The 21,351-nt window shown below is 45.8% G+C and overlaps 1 protein-coding gene across 1 annotated transcript in view; it reads right to left on the bottom strand.

The window, feature by feature from the left end:
- Positions 1 to 5,454: 5,454 nt before the first annotated feature.
- GRK4 (G protein-coupled receptor kinase 4) overlaps positions 5,455 to 21,351 on the bottom strand; it is a 76,105-nt gene continuing 60,208 nt past the window's right edge. The window contains exons 11-16 of the mRNA XM_063107746.1: positions 15,449 to 15,538; positions 14,202 to 14,410; positions 10,151 to 10,288; positions 7,626 to 7,763; positions 6,839 to 6,976; positions 5,455 to 5,603 (exon numbers count right to left, since the gene is read on the bottom strand). Coding sequence (XP_062963816.1) covers positions 5,550 to 5,603; positions 6,839 to 6,976; positions 7,626 to 7,763; positions 10,151 to 10,288; positions 14,202 to 14,410; positions 15,449 to 15,538 — 767 coding nt within the window. The 3' untranslated portion in view covers positions 5,455 to 5,549. The remainder of the gene's footprint in view (positions 5,604 to 6,838; positions 6,977 to 7,625; positions 7,764 to 10,150; positions 10,289 to 14,201; positions 14,411 to 15,448; positions 15,539 to 21,351) is intronic.

Genomic DNA, 21,351 nt, shown 5'->3' with positions numbered 1-21,351 from the left:
CAAACACACAAAATATACTGAAATGAGAGCTCTCCCATTAGCACCTTCTCTTCCTTTGCAGCACTAACACACGTGCCTGTAGTCACTGGTGACCATGTATCTAGACTACGAATGTCTTTGATGCCTTGCTGGAGGCTCCAGCCCCAGGGAGACTGGCCTGGGGAGGAGGGACAGACGGACCTTGAAGGAGAGGTCTGACCACATGGACTGCTACATTGATAAATGAGGTCTGAATGGGGTGTAACATTCCTCCCAGTGGGAGAGCTATGTCCTTTCCTGAGCAGAAGCTCTAAATCCAGTTGTTTCTTTACTAGAACAAGATTAGAAATGCTCTGTCCTATTTAAAACAGTAACTTGCGATGCTGCTTGGCCCTCAAGACATACGTCAAGCAGAAGCACAGCCAAGAAATGCGATGGAAAACCATAAGAATCTGTTGTAATGATAACGCAAAGTGTTCAAAGAACTGCACTTTCACACAGAGTGAACAGTGAAAAGGAGCCACACAGCACAGCATCAGGGAAGGAACCAGAGCCTTCCTGAGAGAGGACCTCTGATGCGGGCTGAACTCAAAGATCAGGGCTATGAGAACGGACGTTTGAGACTTACAAAAGGAGCCAAAGGAGGATTTCCTCACCCTGCATATGATAATGCACAGGCCCAGGGGGTGAGCAGATGTGTGACCCCAGCTGGCATTTAATCACATGCTGAGCCTAGAGTCCAAGCTCTGACCTGACTCCCAGGATCAGGTGAGTACTACAGGGGATGCGAGGATGAGAAAATGGAGAACTTGTGGTTTTGGAGAGTGAACTTTGAATTAGCAATTTATAAAAACAGTAGACTCATAATTCAGTAAGAATCTAAGAAAAGGGAGAGGAAAGACTGAAGAGAGTGCAAACCAGGCCTGGTTAGGATATACAGAAACGAGGACTTGTGAAAACTGCTGGTTGTGACTTCCATCACTTTTCTGAAGAGCGATTGGCAATGTCTGTCAAAAGGCTTAAGTATAGCAACCATTTCCTTGCACTCAGCATGTACTTACATCATATCTGATTATACACATTACATATCTGATGCTAAGGAAGGCATCACAGATAAGCATTCCAAGAGGGACAAAAGATGTCAGTCAGAGCAGTATCAATAATACAAAGAAGATGAAACAACCTAGATGTCCAACAACAGGAAACTGGTACAAACACTAATACTTTCAAGCAACGGATACCAAACAGCCATCAAAACTGGCTTGTTTATGAGGACGTGGAGAAGTTGGGACCTTGTGCACTGTTGGTGGGAATGCTGCTATAAAACAGTATGGAGGTTCCTCAAAAATTTAACACAGAACTACCATGTGATACAGCAATTCCACTTCTGGGTATGTAACCAAAAGAACTAAAAGCAGGGACTTGAACAGATATTGCACGTCCATGTTCACAGCAGCAGTTTTCACAATGACCGAGAGGTGGCAGCAGCCCGAGTGTTCAACAAGTGAATGGATAACATACGGTGTAAAGATACAATGAAATATGATTTGACCTTAAAAAGGAAGCTCTGACACGGACTCCAACACGGATGAACCCTGAAGACATTATCCCGAGTGAAATCAGCCAGTCGCAAAGGACAAACACTGCTTGACTCCACTTTTCTGAGGGACCTAGACTGGTCAAATTCACAGAGAGTAGAATGGTGGCCGCTAGGGGCTGCAGGGGGGGAGTGGGAATTAGTGTTTCACAGGTAGAGTTTCAGTTTGGGACGATGGAAAGAGCTGTGGAGATGGACGGTAGTGACGATTAGACAATGTTATTTAAATGCATTTAAGACCACTGAAGAACTGTGCACTTAAAACAGGTAAGATGGTAACTTTTGTTATATGTATTTTACCAAAATTAAAGAAAGAAAAAGAAACACCTGGATTTTGGTGAAACTGTTCACCATAAGAAAAACCTTGTTCCTGGTGAAGCCTGTAAAGGGAACTGTTTACATTTTTGTAGGAGTGGAAATTGTCCTTTCAATTGCAGAAGGGCAGTTTGTTCATAGAGGTATAAAATATGTACTCTTGAAAATGTGCAAACATCTTTTTTTGAGTGCATAACTGCTTTATTTTACAGCGTGACGTTTAGTAACACATAAACGTGGTCAACGGAAGAAGTCGGATGCAGCACTGAGGGACAGCCACGCCCCTCACCCTGTTTCTGCCCTTCCCAGCGACTGCTTTCCAGATGTAACCACTTTTATTTATTTACTTATTTATTTTATTATTACTATTTTTTAAAGATGACCGGTAAGGGGATCTTAACCCTTGGCTTGGTGTTGTCAGCACCACGCTCAGCCAGTGAGCGAACCGGCCATCCCTATATAGGATCCGAACCTGTGGCCTTGGTGTTATCAGCACCACACTCTCCCGAGTGAGCCACGGGCCAGCCCTCAGATGTAACCACTTTTAGCCATTTCAGCTCTTTCTTGTAGTATTTACCTCAGTTGCTCATACACTTTTACCAAGGGATTCACCTGCTAAGAATCTGTCCTAGAAATACTATCAGGTATGTACACAAGGATTTAGGAACAGGGATGTTCATCGCTTCTTATTTATAACAAGACAATTGGAAGCAACATTTCTTTGGACTGTTTGGATAAATAATGGCCTAAATATGCATAAAAGATTAAGCAGCCAGGTATATTTAAATGACATGGCAATAAATAAATTACTATATAAATGATATAAATATAGAATAAAATGTTGACAGGGATTACCTTTGGACAGTGACTAATATTAAAAATGAATTTTTCTTTGTGTACTCTTCTCAATTTCAAAATTCTTTTCAATATATATGTTTGCTTATAATAATAATTTAAAAATCGTGTGTTCAATGTGAAAAAGCTACCAGTCTGTGTAACAATCCCAACTTAGGTTTGTCACTGGTCTCAGTCAGGGCTCTTTCACCTGGGCATGGAGAAATTCATCTCAGACTAGCTTAAGCAAGAAAAAAGAAACAAGAAGCAAAAAGGACTTCACTGGTTCCTATATAACAGCCATGACCCCAGGGCACAGATGACACCCTCAGGCTCTGGCCCTCTGCAGCCCTGGCTGGACTCACCACCTCTCTGGCTTCCTCCTCAGCCCGGTGCTCAGTACAGGAAAGATAGAAGTGGCGCCCCCAAACCTCCACACCCCAGTGCACCACCACAAAGCAGGCCTTTACAGAGGCCCTGTGGCTGGTGGGGAAATCAGGTCCTCAGCCAGGCCAGGACTGCACCCCCCAGCAGTCATCTACAGCACAAGGCAGGAGTGGTTCCCCGAAAAGGGATGTTGGGCCAAAAAGTCCACCTCTGTGGACTTGTGTCTACGCTGATGAAAGAACGTCTGGAAGGCCTCAGAATGTAAATGGATGGTGGGATAAAGGTAGTTTTTATTTTCTTTATATGTTCCTGTAGTTTTTCTATGAGCATGTATTACTTTTTTTTTTTTTTTAAAGATGACCAGTAAGGGGATCTTAACCCTTGACTTGGTGGTGTCAGCACCGCGCTCACCCAGTGAGCTAACCGGCCATCCCTATATGGGATCCAAACCCATGGCCTTGGTTTATCAGCACCACACTCTCCCGAGTGAACCACGGGCCGGCCCGAGCATGTATTACTTTTGCATGATTTTTATCATATTTACTGAGCAGCAAACACTGCACCAAACACTCTGCCAAATACTTTGCAAAGACTAAACTGTCCTCACACAGTGTCCCCGTGAAGCAGGAACGCCTGCCACCTCCATTTTACAGACGAAGAGGAAGAGGCGGAGGCGGGGGCGGACCCTGAGTCACGCTGTGGCAGCCCACCTCCAGAAAGCCTTAATCTTTTATGCTACTTTGCCTCAATCAGAAGAAAAGCAAAGCTATTTCCATCCTCCTAAAGACTAAAGGCCCCAAACCCCCAAGATAACTTCTCCTTTCCCTCACCCCAGTACAAAGAAGGTGCCCAACCTCACAGTGACATACCCCAGGAGATGTCTTACTCAAAAACACTGGCCTAAACGCTCCTATGCATTAACACCCAATGCAAACTGTACTGTAGGAGGCACCATTTGGGTGCAGGTGACCTTGAAATGGCAGAGCAGCCAACCTGTTTAGTGTGAAAGCAGCCCTGAGGCCAGGCACTCATGGTTTGTTTCCTCCACAGAGCTGTCTGACAATGTCACTGGTTTAAAGTCACCGAGGTCCGGACAGTCCCCTGGCCCCTCTCACAACAGGTGGCAAGAAGATCCTGACTGCAGACTAAGGGTGGCAGCAACGGGGAAAGGACACAGGTGGTGAAGGTAAAGGCCCCTGGCCAGGAGTCCTCCCTGAGCCAGGCTTCACCTCTGGTCTGCAGAAGCCCGTGACAGAGCCAGGCTGGCCCCATCCCAGACTCTGTACCTCCACAGAGGATTCAGGCCCAGCTTTGGCCATCACTGGCTAACCCAGGTCCTTCTGCACATCCAGCTTGGGGGCCTCTGCATTCACTGTCCTTTTCCTCTCATCTCCTGCCCAGCTCAAATGTCACCTCCCTGGAAGATCTTTATGTCCTCCCCAAGCACAGCATGATGGTGCCCTCTTTGGTCTTTATACTCATCCACACACTTCCTGCTACAGCCCCTAGCAGGGGTGTAAGTGTCCCCTCCCCAAACAGACCCCGCTTTTCCACCCTCAGGTTAGGCACTCCACCTTTCTTTTTTGGTAGCAATGACTGAAGAGTCACCATTAATTACAAACATGAGTTATCAACTTTTGCAATATCAGTGTCCCTTAATCTCTGCGGAAGCTCCTAAAACTCCTAAGCACCAAGTAACACCTGGAAGGGTGGGGCTCCTCGTCCACCACACAGGCCCAGGCCTCTCACACCTGCCCTCAGCCTCTGAGATGGTTCCAACCGTGTGAGGCTGCTGCCACACTTGCCACTGGCACAGTCCCAGCAATCACAACACACTGCCATTGAAATCATCCCATCACATTTCAGGAGCTTCTGGGTGCCAAGCCCTGATCACACGGTCATGGAAAGCCACACTCTTTCAAGAGTGGACAGGTGTGCTCAGGAAAAAACTTAACAGCAGCCAGAAAGACATAAACCTCAGGAAAGTAGAAATCTCGGTGAGTGGTGCACGGTAGACATCAGGGCCATCAGGAGACACGGTGGGAAAGTAACCAGAGAGGACTGTCTAACACCCATGGACGGCCCTGGGTATAGGGGGGCAAGTCTCACCTCCCTCTCTTCTTGCCATGCCCCCCCAAGCCCACCCTCCTCCCCTCTCCATGGGCACAGGTGGAGCTCAGGCCCTAGCGCACAAGGTGTCTACCCCTGGGAGTTTCTGGGCCATTCAATCCAGCTTTAGTGGATTTGGGGGCTTTTTCTTCAATCCAGCTTTAGTGAAAAGACAACTCAGGTATTAATACAGAAAAATCTGCAAACTCCGAAGGCATGTGTGAAACTGTGGGGTCCATGTTTATTAGCAGGCATAGACAGGATGAGACAGTGGGCGCGGGTTCCCCGGCAGCGTGGTCTGGCTCCGCACCGTCCGCGGCGTGAGCAGTCAGGGCTGCGACGACTCTCCTTCCTTCTCGCTGGGGCCTGCGGTCAGGCAGCCCTGCAATGCGCAGCACAACGAGCGGCCTCAGGCACGGCTCCGGGGCACGCTGGCTTACCTTTCCTCAAGTGCACACAGCAGCTCAAAGGCTTTGGGGAGGATGCTAATTTTAAGGCAGGCAAAATCTTAAATACTTTCTCCTTATTCAACATATGGAGGATGCTAATGCACATACCGAGACAACGCCTCAGATAAGATTTGCTCCTTACATGTCACATCCACACAGTCCACAGTTGAGCACACAAAGGGTGTGGCCTCTCTGCTCCCACAGTCAGAAGCGCTGTGGGGAGGAGCCGCTTGATGCACAATCACATTCTGTCAACTGCAGGTCTCCCTGAGCGGCACCATCCCCACAGCATGGACACTGAGACAGGTACCGACGGAGGAGCATTTCCAAGCAGGATTTACACACACCGAGAGAAAGGAGAGCTAGCCGGTTAGTTCACAGCTAGCCCCTAGTTCTCAGAGGAAATGCAATGCCATGTTGAGAGATTTTTACCACCAAAGGCTTGTTTTCTATACTGAAAAAAGGCAGACTGGAATGTTGGTGGACAACCTCTGAATAAACCCCTCGAGTGGACAGGGTACAAAGCAGGAAAACCCACTAATCTAGGAGAAAAGTTTACCTGGAAAAATATTTTTTTCTACATTTTTAATGCTATTACAGAAATGCTACTACTACTCGAAAATATTCCATTTTCAAAAGAAAATCAGCTTTCCTTACGCAAATGGACTACCAAGGTATTAGCTATAAGGATCAGAACACGTAGACATTTCAATAACGTGTATTGTTTGATGGTCGTTTTACAAGGGACTGATTTCTGAGCCTACCTTACCTCTTTTTGGTACAGGGAGCCTAACCCGTGACCTTGGTGTTACCAGCACCGTGCTCTCCAAGTGAGATAATGGGACAGGGCCCTCTGAGTCTAGCTTAAAATGCATCGTCATTGACATAGGAAGCTGTCTTTTAATGTTGGTAAACCATTACTTCTTTCTGGATCAGAACAAGCTTTATACCAACAGCAAACATTGTGAGGACTTTTTTGCTGGGCTATAAATAGCTCCATATGGTTTTTAAACTATGTGAAATTTCTTATATGAGGCATTGCAAAAAAGAAAAGAAAGAAAAGAAAGTACTATGTTTTTACCTTGGTAAGTATTTTTTCTTTTACACATTACATATATATATATATATATATATATTTTTTTTTTTTTTTTTTTTTAAAGCTTTTTACCCCTCTTCTGAAGAGTCTATAGAAGCAGCCTCTCTTTGGTTTGGAAACGGGGTGCTGTATTTTCTCTTCTGTATTTAATGGCAAATTTCCCTCATTTTCACTTTCATTGATGTCCTTGAAACATCCTGATTCAATCATCTGCATGCACAGAAGGGCAGGACAGAGAAGCCACAACAGACACTGTGAGGTCAGTCCGTGACCTCCCAGCACCATCAGCTCCCACCTACACCCGTGCTCAACACTGGGACCTCGGAGCTCCCAAGCCCACCTAGTCCACCTCTCCTGGATTCCTGCTTCTCCTTCTAGACCTCTTCTTGGGGTAAGTAACGCGATCTCCTCTTCTATCTCTAAGCATAACCCAAAAGCAGTTAACTACCGTGGGGAACCATGGCTGCCAGCCAGTCCTGCTTATAGAGCGGGACTCAGGGATGGCAAGCAAGCCCACATCGGACCCAAGAGGGCCACCTTCTGCCCACTTCCTGTAATTGGGACCGGGGGCGGCTGCTATGCTTCTGGACAATTGCTGATATGGTCCTTGGCTTGCCCATGATCTAAGTCTTTCATAATTTTAACCCCCAAACATGCACGCACATTCACACACACTCACATTAACACACACACGCACTCACACACACACATACACACAGTTGCTCACACACACATTCACACATTCACACATTCACATGCACTCACACACACATGCACACACACGTATACATGCACTCACACACACTCTTTTATCATTGTTGGAACGAGCATAAACCTGCTACACTGGAAAGGGCAGTACCTCATTCTGCCAGGGGATGGAGACACACCCCGTAACAAACTGAGCATAGAAGTTTTCGTCTTTGGTGTCCAGGCAGACTCCTTTTACCGTGGAGAACTGCTCGATATCCAGGACATCCTTACAATACACTGCCTGAGGCTGCACACCAAGAACAGAGACAGGCATCAACCCATGACGTCGCTGGGAAAGCTCCCAGCCCCTCAATCTCAAAGGGTAAAGTGCACATGAAATCAATGCAGAAATACCCACTCTGTCCCTCTCTCCATTCCCTTTGCCAAGTTCCTCATTTGAAGCATTTTCTAATTCATACAAAGTGGGTCCTCTGAGTGGCAGTTCTAAGCTCTTGATCCTTGGAAGTTTTAGTGTCACAGATCCTGCAGATGTTGTCTCCTCCCGCTCACTACTGCACGAGCTCTCTCTCACCCCTCCTGAGGCCCCACCCTTCTTTTCTACAGTGGAAAATGGATTGCCAACGAAGGCCAGGGGTGGAAGAGGACAGGACAGGGCACTCTTGTTGGAAGACGCGATGCAGAATGGAAGACTTGTGAGATGGAAGGAGACCACTGGCTGTGGGATCCGTTAGTGGCAATTCTCACCCATGCCTCTAACCCTGTGTCTTCCTCATAAAGCACCTGCTTAAAGTCTGAGCTAAAAGTGGTCACTCCCACTTCTCACTCTCCCTGCCAGAGCTTACCTAGTGGTCTCAAGCAGAGGGAAGCAGCCAAAGCAGAAAGGTACCCTACCCTCCTGCGCCACTCCATGGATTGGCAGACCCCTCTTCTGGGACAGGAGCCCAGGTCTGCAGCCCCCAGCCATGGCACTGTTCGCAGGTGCAAGGGATCAGGCAAGCAGGTAGGGAGCATAAGGCCAGCTGCTTGCATTTCTGGGGCTGAAGAACAAAACACACAGAACTCTGCAGATTTGGGGCCCTCATCTGCTCATGCAAGGGGCACCCTGCAGTTGAGAGCACATTTTACCCACATGCCAGAGCCTCAGCACTATAAGGAACACAATAATCAAAGCAGTGATGCTCTGTGGGTCACTGGCTAGCACTGCTCTTAGAGCAGCTGCTATTGGCTCATTTATCCCCACAGGTGAGGAAATGGATGTGAACTTGCCCCCTGCTCTCAGGGACAGTTTAGAGGAAGGCATCCTGAGATTTGAGTCCAGGCCAAAGGCCCAAGCCCCATGCTGCCTACATACCAGAGCAGTCTTAGCTCTGCAAATGTAAGTACCTGACATGTTGTCATCAGACTCTACTGTGACGACTCCCCGTGGGTTCACTTGATAAGACTGAGGCAGACACACACACAGTCTGAGACAGCCCCAGAGCCCCTGCCCAGCATGCTCACCTCCCATGTCAGGACTGTGCCCTGGTGTCCTTCCAAGTTTGGCTGATATGTCCCTCCTTACAGACTGCCTTCGGCCTGACTTCCCAGTGCATGGTGGGCAGGAGGCCCTCCAGACCAGACAGCCATCTGGAGGCCCTGTCATGCTCTCGTCACTGTCCCATGTTTTCTCTGTCTGTTAGTCAGTCTCACTGTCTATCTCTGCAGCTACGATGGGCACCCTAGGAGCAGAGACCTTGCCTGTCTTGTTCTCCCCGTGCCATTAATTCCTAGAGCTGTGTCTGGCAGGGGGTAGGCATTCAAGAAATATGTAATGTGTGAATTAATTCCAGGTAGCAGTTACTATTATAACATGTAACTTGAGTATAAAATAAACCTAACAAGTCCTGAACAAGTCATGCCACTAAAATTATTTCATTGTATGTGTATCTTAATTCCATAATATCCTGCAAAATTACCTTCTCTTCACATTTCTATAGTGCGTCTGTAGCAGACTGTTCAGGACAGAGTTCAGACCGCTGTTTCTGTTCACTCACCCTTCCATCAACACAACTCTGTTTAGGGTCTATTAATATTCCCACCAGGCACTGACAAATGCCGGGCCCTGGCTGAGTACTGTGGAGACACGACCTCATTTGGTCCCAAGAGCACCCTCACAAGGAGGCACAGTGACTGCTCGAGGGTCCTCAGTGTGCGGCCAGGCCACAGTCCCAGAACCTCAGGAGAATTGCAGTGGGGACATGCATCCCAGACTATAGCAGCAGGCACATGCTGCAGTGTGAGAAGGTGAACACAGGGACAAGAGGTAAAGCCAGCACTGAGATCAGAAAAGGGACACACTGGTGACATGGAGGGCTTGGAAGGGCCTGCCAGGGAGGTCTCGGGGTGGTGCTGAGGTTTCTGAGGAGGGACGAGACTCCGCTCCACCAGCAGTGACGGCTGACAGCGACACCAGTCCCTGGGAGCCAGAGCGCTGCAAGGAAGGTCTGCAATGGGTCTAGTGAGTGACCGTGGGGGTTGGGGGATGATCGAGGAAGGAGGAAGAACTGGACATAACAGGCACAGAGCAGAAGCCACACCCTGGCTGTACCAGGTGATTCTGTATCTGCTTTTTAAAAAATTACATATCACAGACCAATGTTCTTGGGGACCCACTACTCCTGGCAACGTACTTACATCAGGGCAGAAAGGGGGCTCTAACACATTTGCTTCCAGCTTCCTGAAGTTCATGTCCTTGAACACAGGGTGCTGCTTCACCGCAGCGGCCCCATCACCTTTGCAGCCCAGCCGCTCACTTGGATTCTTGGTGAGTAGCTGTACAGGAGGCAGAAATGCACCAAGTTAAGCTCCCGGAATAAAAGTGGTAACTAAAATTCCCCTCCACAATAGTAAGCAAAGAATTAGGGGTGGCAGAGAGCGTATACATCTAAGCAAACATGAGGGGTCTTCAAAAGGCCATGTAAGGATTCATATTACCTTTTAACTCCACTTTCCCTGAACTTTTTGAAGTACCCTCATGCAGTCACTCAAATTTCAGAGTATCAACCACATTAATTCAGATTTACTATAGTTTATGTGATGCTTCACAAACAATTTGGGCTAACATTTTGCCTTTGAGCTATCAATAAATAAAAGGTTGGCTAAGTTAATCCTTAAGTAAAAAAAAATTTAATCATGTAAAAATTTGCAGACTTTTAAAGGATATAGAAACTGTTGAGAACTTCAGAGATACCATATTAATGCCAAGTTTATAATTAGGAACCATTTTAATTTACTCATTAAATAGAACACTGAGGACCTCAGATGAGGCAAAATTTTAGCACACCTAGTTCTAGAAACTATTTTTAAAATGAAGAAGTTTCTCTTTCAGAAGTATTCCTTACATACATATTTAGTTGTCACAAATTCAAATACTCCTTCCTCTAAAATTATCAATCAAAAAAGGTTAAATCAAAAAAGTTTAAGGAGGTAAAAGTTTAATAATCAAAAAAGGTTACAATTATTATTAATAAAATAGGTTAAAGCATAAGTCATATTTATTCTCTGGCCCCTTACAAAAAGGTTCTGACCTCTGCAGTAGACTGACGTCCAGTAACCATGGCTTTTCTGGATGTAAATCAAAGTCCCACAGACCAGAAGGCACCCTGATCCCAGCTTGTCTGTGAGGCTTCACCTCCCACCCACCCATATAGCACACACTGGTGGAGCTCGGAAGCACAGACCTACTTCCTTGCTGTGCTGTGCCTGCCCCAGGGCCTGTGTCTAGAAAACTCTCTGACTCACTGGCCCCTACTAAATTCCTCAGTGCCCAGCCTCCTGGGCCCAGGTCTGCACTGGATCAGGCCCCCTCTTCCAATAACCAGCCTCAGTGCATCTTCTACTCCCCCTTTATGACACTCCTTTATCACAACTGTGGCGAATAAATCGCTCAGATAGTTGTTTACTGCCAGTCTTTCCGCTAGACTCGAAGCTTCCAGAGGTGAGGGCTGTGACTTCATTATCCACTCTGTGTCCCCAGCACCTAGCCAGAGCAGGTACTCAATAAGACGTACTCAGTGTATTCATTCTTTGCATGCTTTGTTAATTTAAAATAGATCTGAAAATTAAGTGTAATGCCATATACAATGTCTACAAAGTCAGGGATCCCGTGACTCCATTATGAAGCCTGCTGCCAACACACACCTGTCAAAGGCCATGGACAGTCTGAATATTTGTGTCTCCCCCCACTTCACATGTTGAAACTTAATCTCCAGTGCCATAGTATTAACAAGTGGGGCCTCCAGGAGTACTTAGGTCATGAGGGCAGAGCCCTCCTGAATGGGATTAGTGGCTTTACATAAGAGGCCCGAGGGAGCCTGTTTGCCCCTTCCACCATGCAAGGACACAGAGAGGCAGCTACATCTTTGAAGCAAAGAGCAGTCCTCACCAAACACAGAATTGACTGGCACCATGATCTTAGATTTCCCAGCCTGTAGAACTGTGAGAAATAAATTTCTGTTGTTTGTAAATGACCCAGTCTAAGGGATTTTGTTATAGCAGCCTGAATGGACTAAGACAGATGGCCTGACCAGGGAGCACAGGGCAGAGGAAAGAGCCTTGGTCCCAAAGCCTCAGTCCTCCTGCTGCCACTTACTACATGACATCACAGAAATCAAACCGTGAGGCTATCAGAATATCTTAGAAATCCACTGTAGGGGCTAAATGACACCGTGTCAAAGAGCTCAGGACATTACAAAAAGGTACCCAAATGTGCAGTTAGTTTGACCTCCCATTGGGATTATGTAAAATCTGTTCTCTTTCCTTTCCTCTCTTCTCTCCATTCCACACAGCCAAATATGCTAACCTCAAGCCAAGCCTGGTTCCTTCTTTCGGGAAACGCACACGGAGCATGAGGAACAGGCAGGACACAGGCCTCCCCTGCTCTGCACACCTCTGGGTGATCCCCACACACTGCTCTCGGCGTGCCGAGGCCCGTCCTCACCCTATACCTCCTGCCCCTGCAGGCGCTCACTCTGCCTCTGTTCCTGTGCAAGGTAACTTCCTCCTCCAATCCCTGCTTGCTGGAGTTTAACCCATTCTTTAAGAACAATTGTTTTTCCTCTTAGTAACTACTGAGGATTATGTGTTACTAAACACTTTATGTACGTTATTTCATTCTATCCTCCCAACAATCCTGTAAGGTAGGAGTTGCTCTCATCCAGATTTCATAAATGGGAAACTGAGGCTGGGCCCCAACTTCAGCGCCAACTCTCCTCCTCACAACACAGTGCTCCAGCCCTCGCTCAGGCACCACCTTCATTCCCAGCACCTCCAGCACAACAGGATTCCTTCATCCTTAAAACCCGTAAGCCCTTCTTACTCTCTTGTTTAGGGCACCCGTCAAACACTGTTTTTTTTTACTACAGCCGTTCTTATGTTTGCTTTAGCCTAATGTTAGGCTATGAGCTCCTTAAGGGCAGGCTCTATTTCTGATTGCTATTTTTACGTTCCTGCGCCTTGTCAGAGTGTTCTGTGTGCAGCAAGCACTGAGTCAATATTTACCAAACTCGAAATTAACAGTAGCTTGGCCCCAACATTATTAAACACTGTTGACTCCCGGCACAATGAGCCAGCTGGGAGAAGAGCCAGGCTGACCCCAGGGCGCAGAGACAAGCCTGCAACACCCATCCCTCACATGTGGAAACAAAACAAGAGGGAGTCCAAGGTAACTATTCTCCAGCCACTACCAAATGACCTCAGTTACTGACACATTTCAGTGACAGGTATGATTGCTGTGACTCCAACACCCACACAGGGGACCTGTGCCCGGCTGTGCAGTCCTGTGGCCTCCTCTTCTCTAATGACCTTGTCCTTCATCCCACGTGCCCCTGCAGTTACTCTCCCCCTGGGTCACACCCTAGACTCACCATGACTTGCACGCCCTCTGTCAGCTCCATCCCAAGCACCCTCCTCTCTGGACGTCCCTCCAGTCCTTGTCACTCCTGTCTAGAAGTGCCCTGACTCCAACAAATCGTGGGCTGCACTTTGCCTGCAATCTACTGAACCTGCCCTTTCTGAATGCCCCTTTCCTCATCCTCCTCTGGAAGCAGCTGTAGATCCCGTGGTCACCCCTCTGCACACACCAGCTGCCCTGCCCCTCCTGCTTCTTCACACCTATTTAGCCAAACCACAGAGCTGGGTGAGCCCAGCTCCCTGTCTGCTTCGAGCCCGCACCCGTCCCACTGAGTGTGCCAGAAGCATAACACACAGTCATGGCCACCACCTCTCTTCAGATCCATGAGGGCCCCTGATGCTGTGACGACACCCCGTCTACCTCCCAGTTCTCCCGTCTCGTCTCCTTGTCCTCCGTCCCCACTCACCCACATCTGCCCGCCCCATTCTAGGCACACTGTGCCTCCTCTCCCACCCTCACCCTCCCTGTGCACTGGGCTCCTGTCCTCCTCCCCACTGTAAGGACTGCTCAGCGAGCCCTCCCCCCAACGCATCTGCCCAGGCCACCATCTTGGATTCATCCTGGACTCTTCCCAGCACGTCGGCAAGTCCTGTAGGCTCCACCTTCAGGATGTATCCAGAATCTGACCGACCAGGCAGGCTCACCGCAAGCTCTGAATGAGCTCTCCTGGTCTCAAGATGGCTGGGACTTGCTGACTTTTTTTTTAACTGCCAGTGAAAACAATTAAAGTGAGTTAGAGGTTCAATTTCCCAACCTCTACAGAGCCTGACCTACCATCCTGCAGATAGATTTTGTGTCCTTTGAAAACTTCGCAGAATACTCCTCAGTATCCATCCTGACTCTTCGATCAACCTCCTCCCGTTTGACTTTCTCTTTGAATTTTCTGAACGGAGAATGTCCCTGAATCATTTCATATATCAGACAGCCAAGTCCCCACCAATCAGGACTAAATGTATAGTTTTCATTATTGATAACTTCAGGAGCTACACAACAAATACAGGAAATTTAAATTAAATTAAATTTTGGTTTTAAATTTTCTTGTAATTAACTCCAAATAATACATTATAAGTTTAATGTCTGTTACAACATGGGTGAACCTTAAAAACATTACGTTAAGTGAAAGAAGCCAAAGACAAATGGCCAAATATTATATGATTCTATTTAGACGGAATAGAAAAACCCATAGAGACAGAAAGTAAATTAGTGATTGCCAGGGTTGGGGGTTGGAGGTGAATAAAGGGGAGTGGCTGTTAACCGGTATGGGTTTCTTTTTTGAGGTGATAAAAACGTTCTAAAATTAGATACTGATGAGGGTTACACAACTCTGAATATACTAAAATCCACTGAATTATATACTTCAAACTGGTGGATTTTATATATGAGTTATATCTCAACAAAGCTGTTATTTTAAATGTTTGCATTACTCCTACAGGACAAGCTGAACTGCCACAGAGTAACTACCACGGGAAGTGGTGCTCTAGTGCAGATGCCACCCCCAGGGCGGTCCCTCTAGACATGCACAGCCACGCCCCTGGTGCCCCAAGTGCATTGCCATCTACTCCCAAGTCAGCCAGAAGCCCCAGAAGCTGGTGACAGCAGAAACAGCAGGGAATGGGGTCTTACTACTGGATGCCATGAGGTGCTGAGGTCTCTCAGAGGCCACCCATGGGGGTCAGGCTGGCACTGCCCAAGGAGTACCGAGACTAGGATGATTTTGCGAGGGGTCTGCAAGACCACCATGGGGGAGGACACAGCAAAGCAAGGAGACCTGTGGTCTTGTCCTGGTTCTGCCCCCCAGAGCCCTCTTTGGAGCCCACTCCCCATCTGTAAAAAGGGCAGACTGTAGGATTCCTTAGCAGCTCCAACACTCTGACTGGTTAAAGGCTTCAAAACACCATTGCACATCCGCTGGTGTGTTAGAACTAAGCTCCAGGCGGCTCTGTTGTAATTTCCCTATGTCCCGAGGCGCTCGGGCATCCATATGCAAAGGACAAGGACTACTGAGAAGGTCTCTCACATACCCATGTAGCCAACTGTGCCAACTTTTCCTCGAACTGTCTTCCCTTCTGGGATCTCTATTGCTAAACCAAGGTCTGAAATCCGGATATGTCCTGTGTGTCCAAATACATTAAGTAAATCAAAGGGGGAAGTAATGACACTTTAACAACAATAAAATTTTGGAAAAAAATCATCTTAAAAACCATGGATGGAAATAATAGCATTTCATACTCTGGAACATTTAAATGTAAAATTACATTTAACTTTTTCACATTTAATAAAATTCCATACAGTGTGTTCAGTTTCACTAACAGCAGGAAATTAGATTTACGCCTGGCTATTGATCAGGAAGGCCATTAATCACAGACAACCACTTGATAAGATAGATAGAAGCATGGTATTTATTGTTTTATTTCTATACAGCTACCAAGTACATAAATTAAAATATGATGAATATTTTATCAACTACAAAATAGCAAACACTTTCTGTCAGAGAACCAGTAGGCTTACATACAGGGACAATTATACATGAATGATATGGGGTTTTTCTATGGAGAACAAATGGTAATACAGTTAGGGAAATAAAATTAAGGTACTTCTCTTAAAGAACTATATGACGTGTTAATGTCTGTAGTGGATTGACCTATGTCCCCCCAAAACTCACTGAAGCTTTAATTGCCTTCCAAGTTTTATGTATTAGAAACTTAGTCCCCACTGTGACTGTTAAGAGGGTGGGAAATCCTATTGTGGTAATTGAAAGTGGAGCCTTAAAGAGATGATTGGGTTGTAGGATCATGCAGTAGTGAATGGACTAAAAATGGTGGTCAGGGGTGTGGTTCTGAAAGCTTGGAAAGAGGAGAGTCTGTCTTTCTCTCTCTGCTTCTACCATCTTGTAATGTGAGACCCCTGGGTCACTGTCGCCACCACCAGATGGACTTTGGACTTCCCAGCCTCAGAAACTGTAAGCAATAAATTTTGTTTTTCTTTATAAATCACCCAGTTTCAGGCATTTTGTTATAAGCAATGTATTCAGGAGGGTTTAAGTATCCGTTGAGTTCCTATGAAAATAACAAATTACAGAACACATTCTTTTGAGAGCATAGAAAGATAAACCAGCCTGGAAACAGACACCCTCTTCAACTTAATCTCCACTTCTCCCCTTGTAGCTGGATGGCCTGGGTATGAGTCCCAGCTCTACCATCGATTACCAGGTCTCAGTTTCCTCCTCCCATGAAGACAGACTGTCTCAGTAATGAGCTTACGTGTCAATTATGTTTAAGTAAAGTGGCATGTTGTGACTTATTTTTTAAGTATCACTGTCTTATTTTTCTTTTAAAAAGTAATTTTTAATTTTTTTAACATTTACTTGTACATTTTTGTGGGGTACAGTGTGTTGTTTCAATACATGCATACACTGCACAATGATTCACTTAGTGTAAACAGCATAGTTTTGTATGCATTAGTCCTTTCTCCCCCACTCCCCTGCCCTCCTGGCCTCTGGTAACCATTATTCTACTCTTTATCTCTAGGAGACCTGCTTTATTTATTTATTATTTTAAGATTCCACATGAGTGAGATCGCACAGCATTTGTCTTCCTGTGCCTGACTTAATTCACTAAAAAGTAATTTTTAAACTGAGAAATGCAAATTAAAACTACACTGAAATACTAACTCCTGTCTAACAAACTGACAAACTCCCCCACGTTTGAGGACACGGTCTGCTGGCAAGGCCACGGGGACAGGTACTCTCACACATTGCTGCTGGGGATACTAACAAGGACAACACCCTGGAGTAGAATTTGGCACTATTTGACAAAATTGCACATAAATTTACCCACTTCTAGGAATCTACCCCAAGAAGACACTAGAAAAAATAGGAAATGACACGTGCACAGGGCTACTGATTACAGCACTAACTGAAATGGCTAAAAGACTGGAAATGAACCAGTATCTATCAGTGGGACCGGGCAGATACAGCAGGTTCATCTTTTGCAGGAGCCACAGGAGGAAGGAGGAAGATCTCCACTGGTGCTGCAGAGCCATCGCTGCTACAGAATAAGTAGAAAAGCGAAGTAGAGAAAACTATTCATGGTTTACCACCTTTTACCTAAGAGAGGGGTGGGGAACAATACAAGCACTCGTCTATGTAAATAAAGGAATGAAAAATGAGCTAAAATGATTACTTGGGGAGGCAGACAGGAATGGAATCTAGGAGTCTCTGAAGATGCTCTGTTTTGCATTTTGCCTCTTTGCACGTAAATGTTTTACATAATAGCCAAAGAAAAAAATTAAAAATTAGGTCACTAAAAATTGAAAACAAAATGAAGAAATTGAAAGTACAATAACTGGACTTCCGGTCAGGATGGTGGAATAGACGGTCCCTAGCATCACTCTCTCTCACAAATCAACCAATTTACAACTATAAAAAAGCAACGACAGCCAAGCTGGGGCCACTAGAGCTCAGGGGAAGAGGAGGAGAGACCTAGGAGTACATGAAGGTGGGAGAAGCCACAATGAAAGAAGAAACCTCTCCATCTGTTTTGAATCCTGGCCATTTCCAGGCTGGAGCTGTTGAGTGTGTGGAGCAGGAGCTGGCAAAAGCTGCAGCTGTGCCCTTCGGAGGAAGTTGCTTGGAGGCAGCAGGGAAGAAGAGGGCCTTGGTGGCCCCCTGGTCAGCAATACCACTAATAGGGTTCCCGTGGACCCACATAGGACCAAGGAGCCACAACAAATGAAAAAAAGGAGCCACTCAGAGGCCGGTGAGTCATCACAAGGGACTGGAGCATGGCCCGTCCCATGAGAAGTGTTTGGAGCACAGGCGGTGGGGGAGAGAGGCCCACCAGGAGAACACGGGGCACAACAAGGACAGCTGATCTGCCACCAATCAGCATAGGACCAGTCAGAGGAGACTGGTCAGGAATATGGAATTGCACGGGGTACAGCTTGATGAAAAGACTCAGACCCAGAGCAGTGTTTCTATACAACCCAGGAGCAGCGGGTCTCCAGAGAGTCAGAAGTACCTATAAGGTCAGCCATTAAAACCTGAACTGCACAAAAAGCCTTCCCCAGGGAATCAGCAGCAAAGCAGCAATTTAGCTCAACCACAGAGCTCAAGTACTGGTCCCCACAGGAAGTTCCCCCACTTTAGAAGTAAGCAAAGGACAACAAATTAGTTCCAGCACAGTGTTTAAGTAGTGGGAACAGCAAATAATCCAACATAGAACTGAAAGAAAAAACAAAGTACCCACTGGGGCCCGCCCAGGGTGCTGAGGCATGGATCCAGGGACTGGACCCTCTGCTCAGAACCAGGCATGCCACCAGTGCCATGGGGCCTGCCTGGAGCCCTGAGGCATGGAGCCAGGAGCCACCAGCAACTAGGTAAGGAGCATGCCAAAAACGTCTCCTCTGTGTGGGTGGCCCACCAAAGCCACCACAATAACCGTGGCTGCCATGAAAGCAGCTAGATATCACAACCACTGTGCAAATGGTCTGCCAGCCACTGGAGTGCACTGACACAAGAAGAGTCACCAGCAGAGACCAAAAAAAGAAGAGGATGTCTCTCTCCACAAAGCCCATTCCAGAGTGACGGAAGAAGCATCTGCTTTATGATAATACTGGGGGACCTGATCACATCTCTCAGCATTGGACAGATCATCTATGCAACAAATCAACAGAGTAACCATTACTCTTTCAGAAGGAGAGAAAAAAATCTAGGGTTATCAGAGGTGGGGGCGGGGAGGGAGCGGGGGTTGGGGAAGAGATTGGACAAGGGGCATAAAGAAGAAGAACGATTTGTAATGATATATATACAAGTAATATTGATTTGATCAACATATGTCAACATTGAACCCCCAAAATATGTATAATCAATTGTGATTCAATAAAAATTTAAAAGAAAATACAATAACTGAACTGAATACCCATGGAAGCAAAGAATACTGCTAATGACCAAAGGAACTTCAAAGAAAGCATACACTGTTTTCAGTAATCACACTGACATGATATTATTAACATTGCTACTCTAAAACTCTTTTATATGTGTAGTAGACAAGGTAAATAAGTAATTGTGTTGATGTCATTAGGAACTAGTATGTTCAGCATTAGGAGAAAAAAGCATAAGTATGAAATGAATAGGTTGGGTAAGAATTGGAAATATCAGTATGAATCCACGGTGACTTTTTTTTTTTTTAAAAAAAGGCCCAGAATGACACACAACAGCAACAAGCACCCCAGCACCCACCAGCAGTTTCCACGTGAAGACTGGGCTGCCTGCAGAAACAGCAGTTCCCAGGCTCAGTCAGCACATGCACAGGACAATCCCTGAATGTCTCATACGGCAGAAAACAAGTAAGTTATTAAAGACTACTGGGTGTCCACTGGCCAAAGACGGGACGATCAGAACGTCAAAAAGAATAATGATTCCAACAGATTAAAACCTATCGAATACGTTAAAAATCCTTGGTTCATAATGATACCAGAACAAAACAAAAATTTCACTGGTTGTCTTGGAGGATGATAGAGAACTAATGCAATATCCTGAAAAGTGAACATAAAGATTAGTACTCAAGTATTCACCCACTTCTCCTGAACAAACATGCAACCAAACGTGGACAAGGCAGTTTGGTATTTTTACAGATGAATCCCAGCAAATAAATGTAAAAAGAATGATAGAATATTATCACTTTACAATCCCAGTGAAACGATGTATCTAAACATTGATCATTCAGCCATTAAGTGAAAGGCTGGCAAGGAGGTGAATAACAACGGATGAGACCACTGATGCATCTTAACAGCATAAAAAGAGATGCTCGGCCATCATGTGCCTCCTGTTGTAACTGGACAGGAAGTGCACAAGAAAGATGCTTACCAAAAATCAAACCGAGATTTGTTGCAGCCTCCAGATCTAATTATGGGCTTATAGGAAATAAAAGGCAAAGGGCACACATTATAGCTAGCCAAATCCAGAAAGCAGGAAATTCTATAGGACAGATGACCTATGCATTAGTCAGCTAAGGGCTGCCATAATGAAGTGCCACAGACTAGGCAGCTTAAATAAGAGAGACTTGTTTTCTCACACTTCTGGAGGCTAGAAGTTCAAGTGTTGGCAGGGTTGGCTTTATTCTGAAGCCTCTTTCCTGGGCTTGCATCTGGCTACCTTCTCATGTCTTCACATGGTCTCCTCTGTGTGCACATCTGTGCCTTAATCTCTTCTTATAAGGACACCTGTCGTACTGCATTAGGGCCCACCCTAATGACCTCATTTTAACTTGATTACCACTATAAAGGCCCTGTCTTCAGATACAGTCATATTCTGAGGTCCTGGGGGTTAGGGACAACAACATATGAATTTTGGGGGGCACACAATTTGTCCCATAACACCTAGTTTCATGAATGAATAAACGATAAAAAGAAGCAGGTAGGAGGAATCTATGAAGTTAAGAAAGACTCAACAAGACATCAACTGAGTGTGGCGTGGGCCTTGCTGAATATTCAACACACAGCTGTGCAGACACTCACAGAACAGCGAGAGGACATTCAAAACCAATGGGTACCAGGTGATATTAAGAAACAGTTAAATAGTTTTGGATGTAATAGCAGTATTGTGTTTATGCTTAAAAAAAAAAGTGTCCTTATCGTTCACAGATATAAACTTTATGAATGAAATGATGTGATGCACAGGATTTCCTTTAAATAAAAATTGTCAATAATAAAATGCTATTGGTTTTTACAAAAACTCACTAGTTACACCTCTTTTTAGGGATATATCTATTTAATAAAACTGAAAGTACAAGCATGATACAGTTTTCTTTGTTATCTCAATCACCCAGCTGTATCTTATAAACCAAGTCCCCCTTAATATATAACTTTGCAAAAAAGAGTCCTGGCATATTCAGGATGGACAAATGGTAAATGTACCTCACAATCT

This window comes from Cynocephalus volans, chromosome 9, assembly GCF_027409185.1.
Source record: "Cynocephalus volans isolate mCynVol1 chromosome 9, mCynVol1.pri, whole genome shotgun sequence".
NCBI lineage: Eukaryota > Metazoa > Chordata > Mammalia > Dermoptera > Cynocephalidae > Cynocephalus > Cynocephalus volans.
Note: the sequence above shows the minus strand (reverse complement) of the source record. Positions and strands in the feature narration are given on the sequence as shown.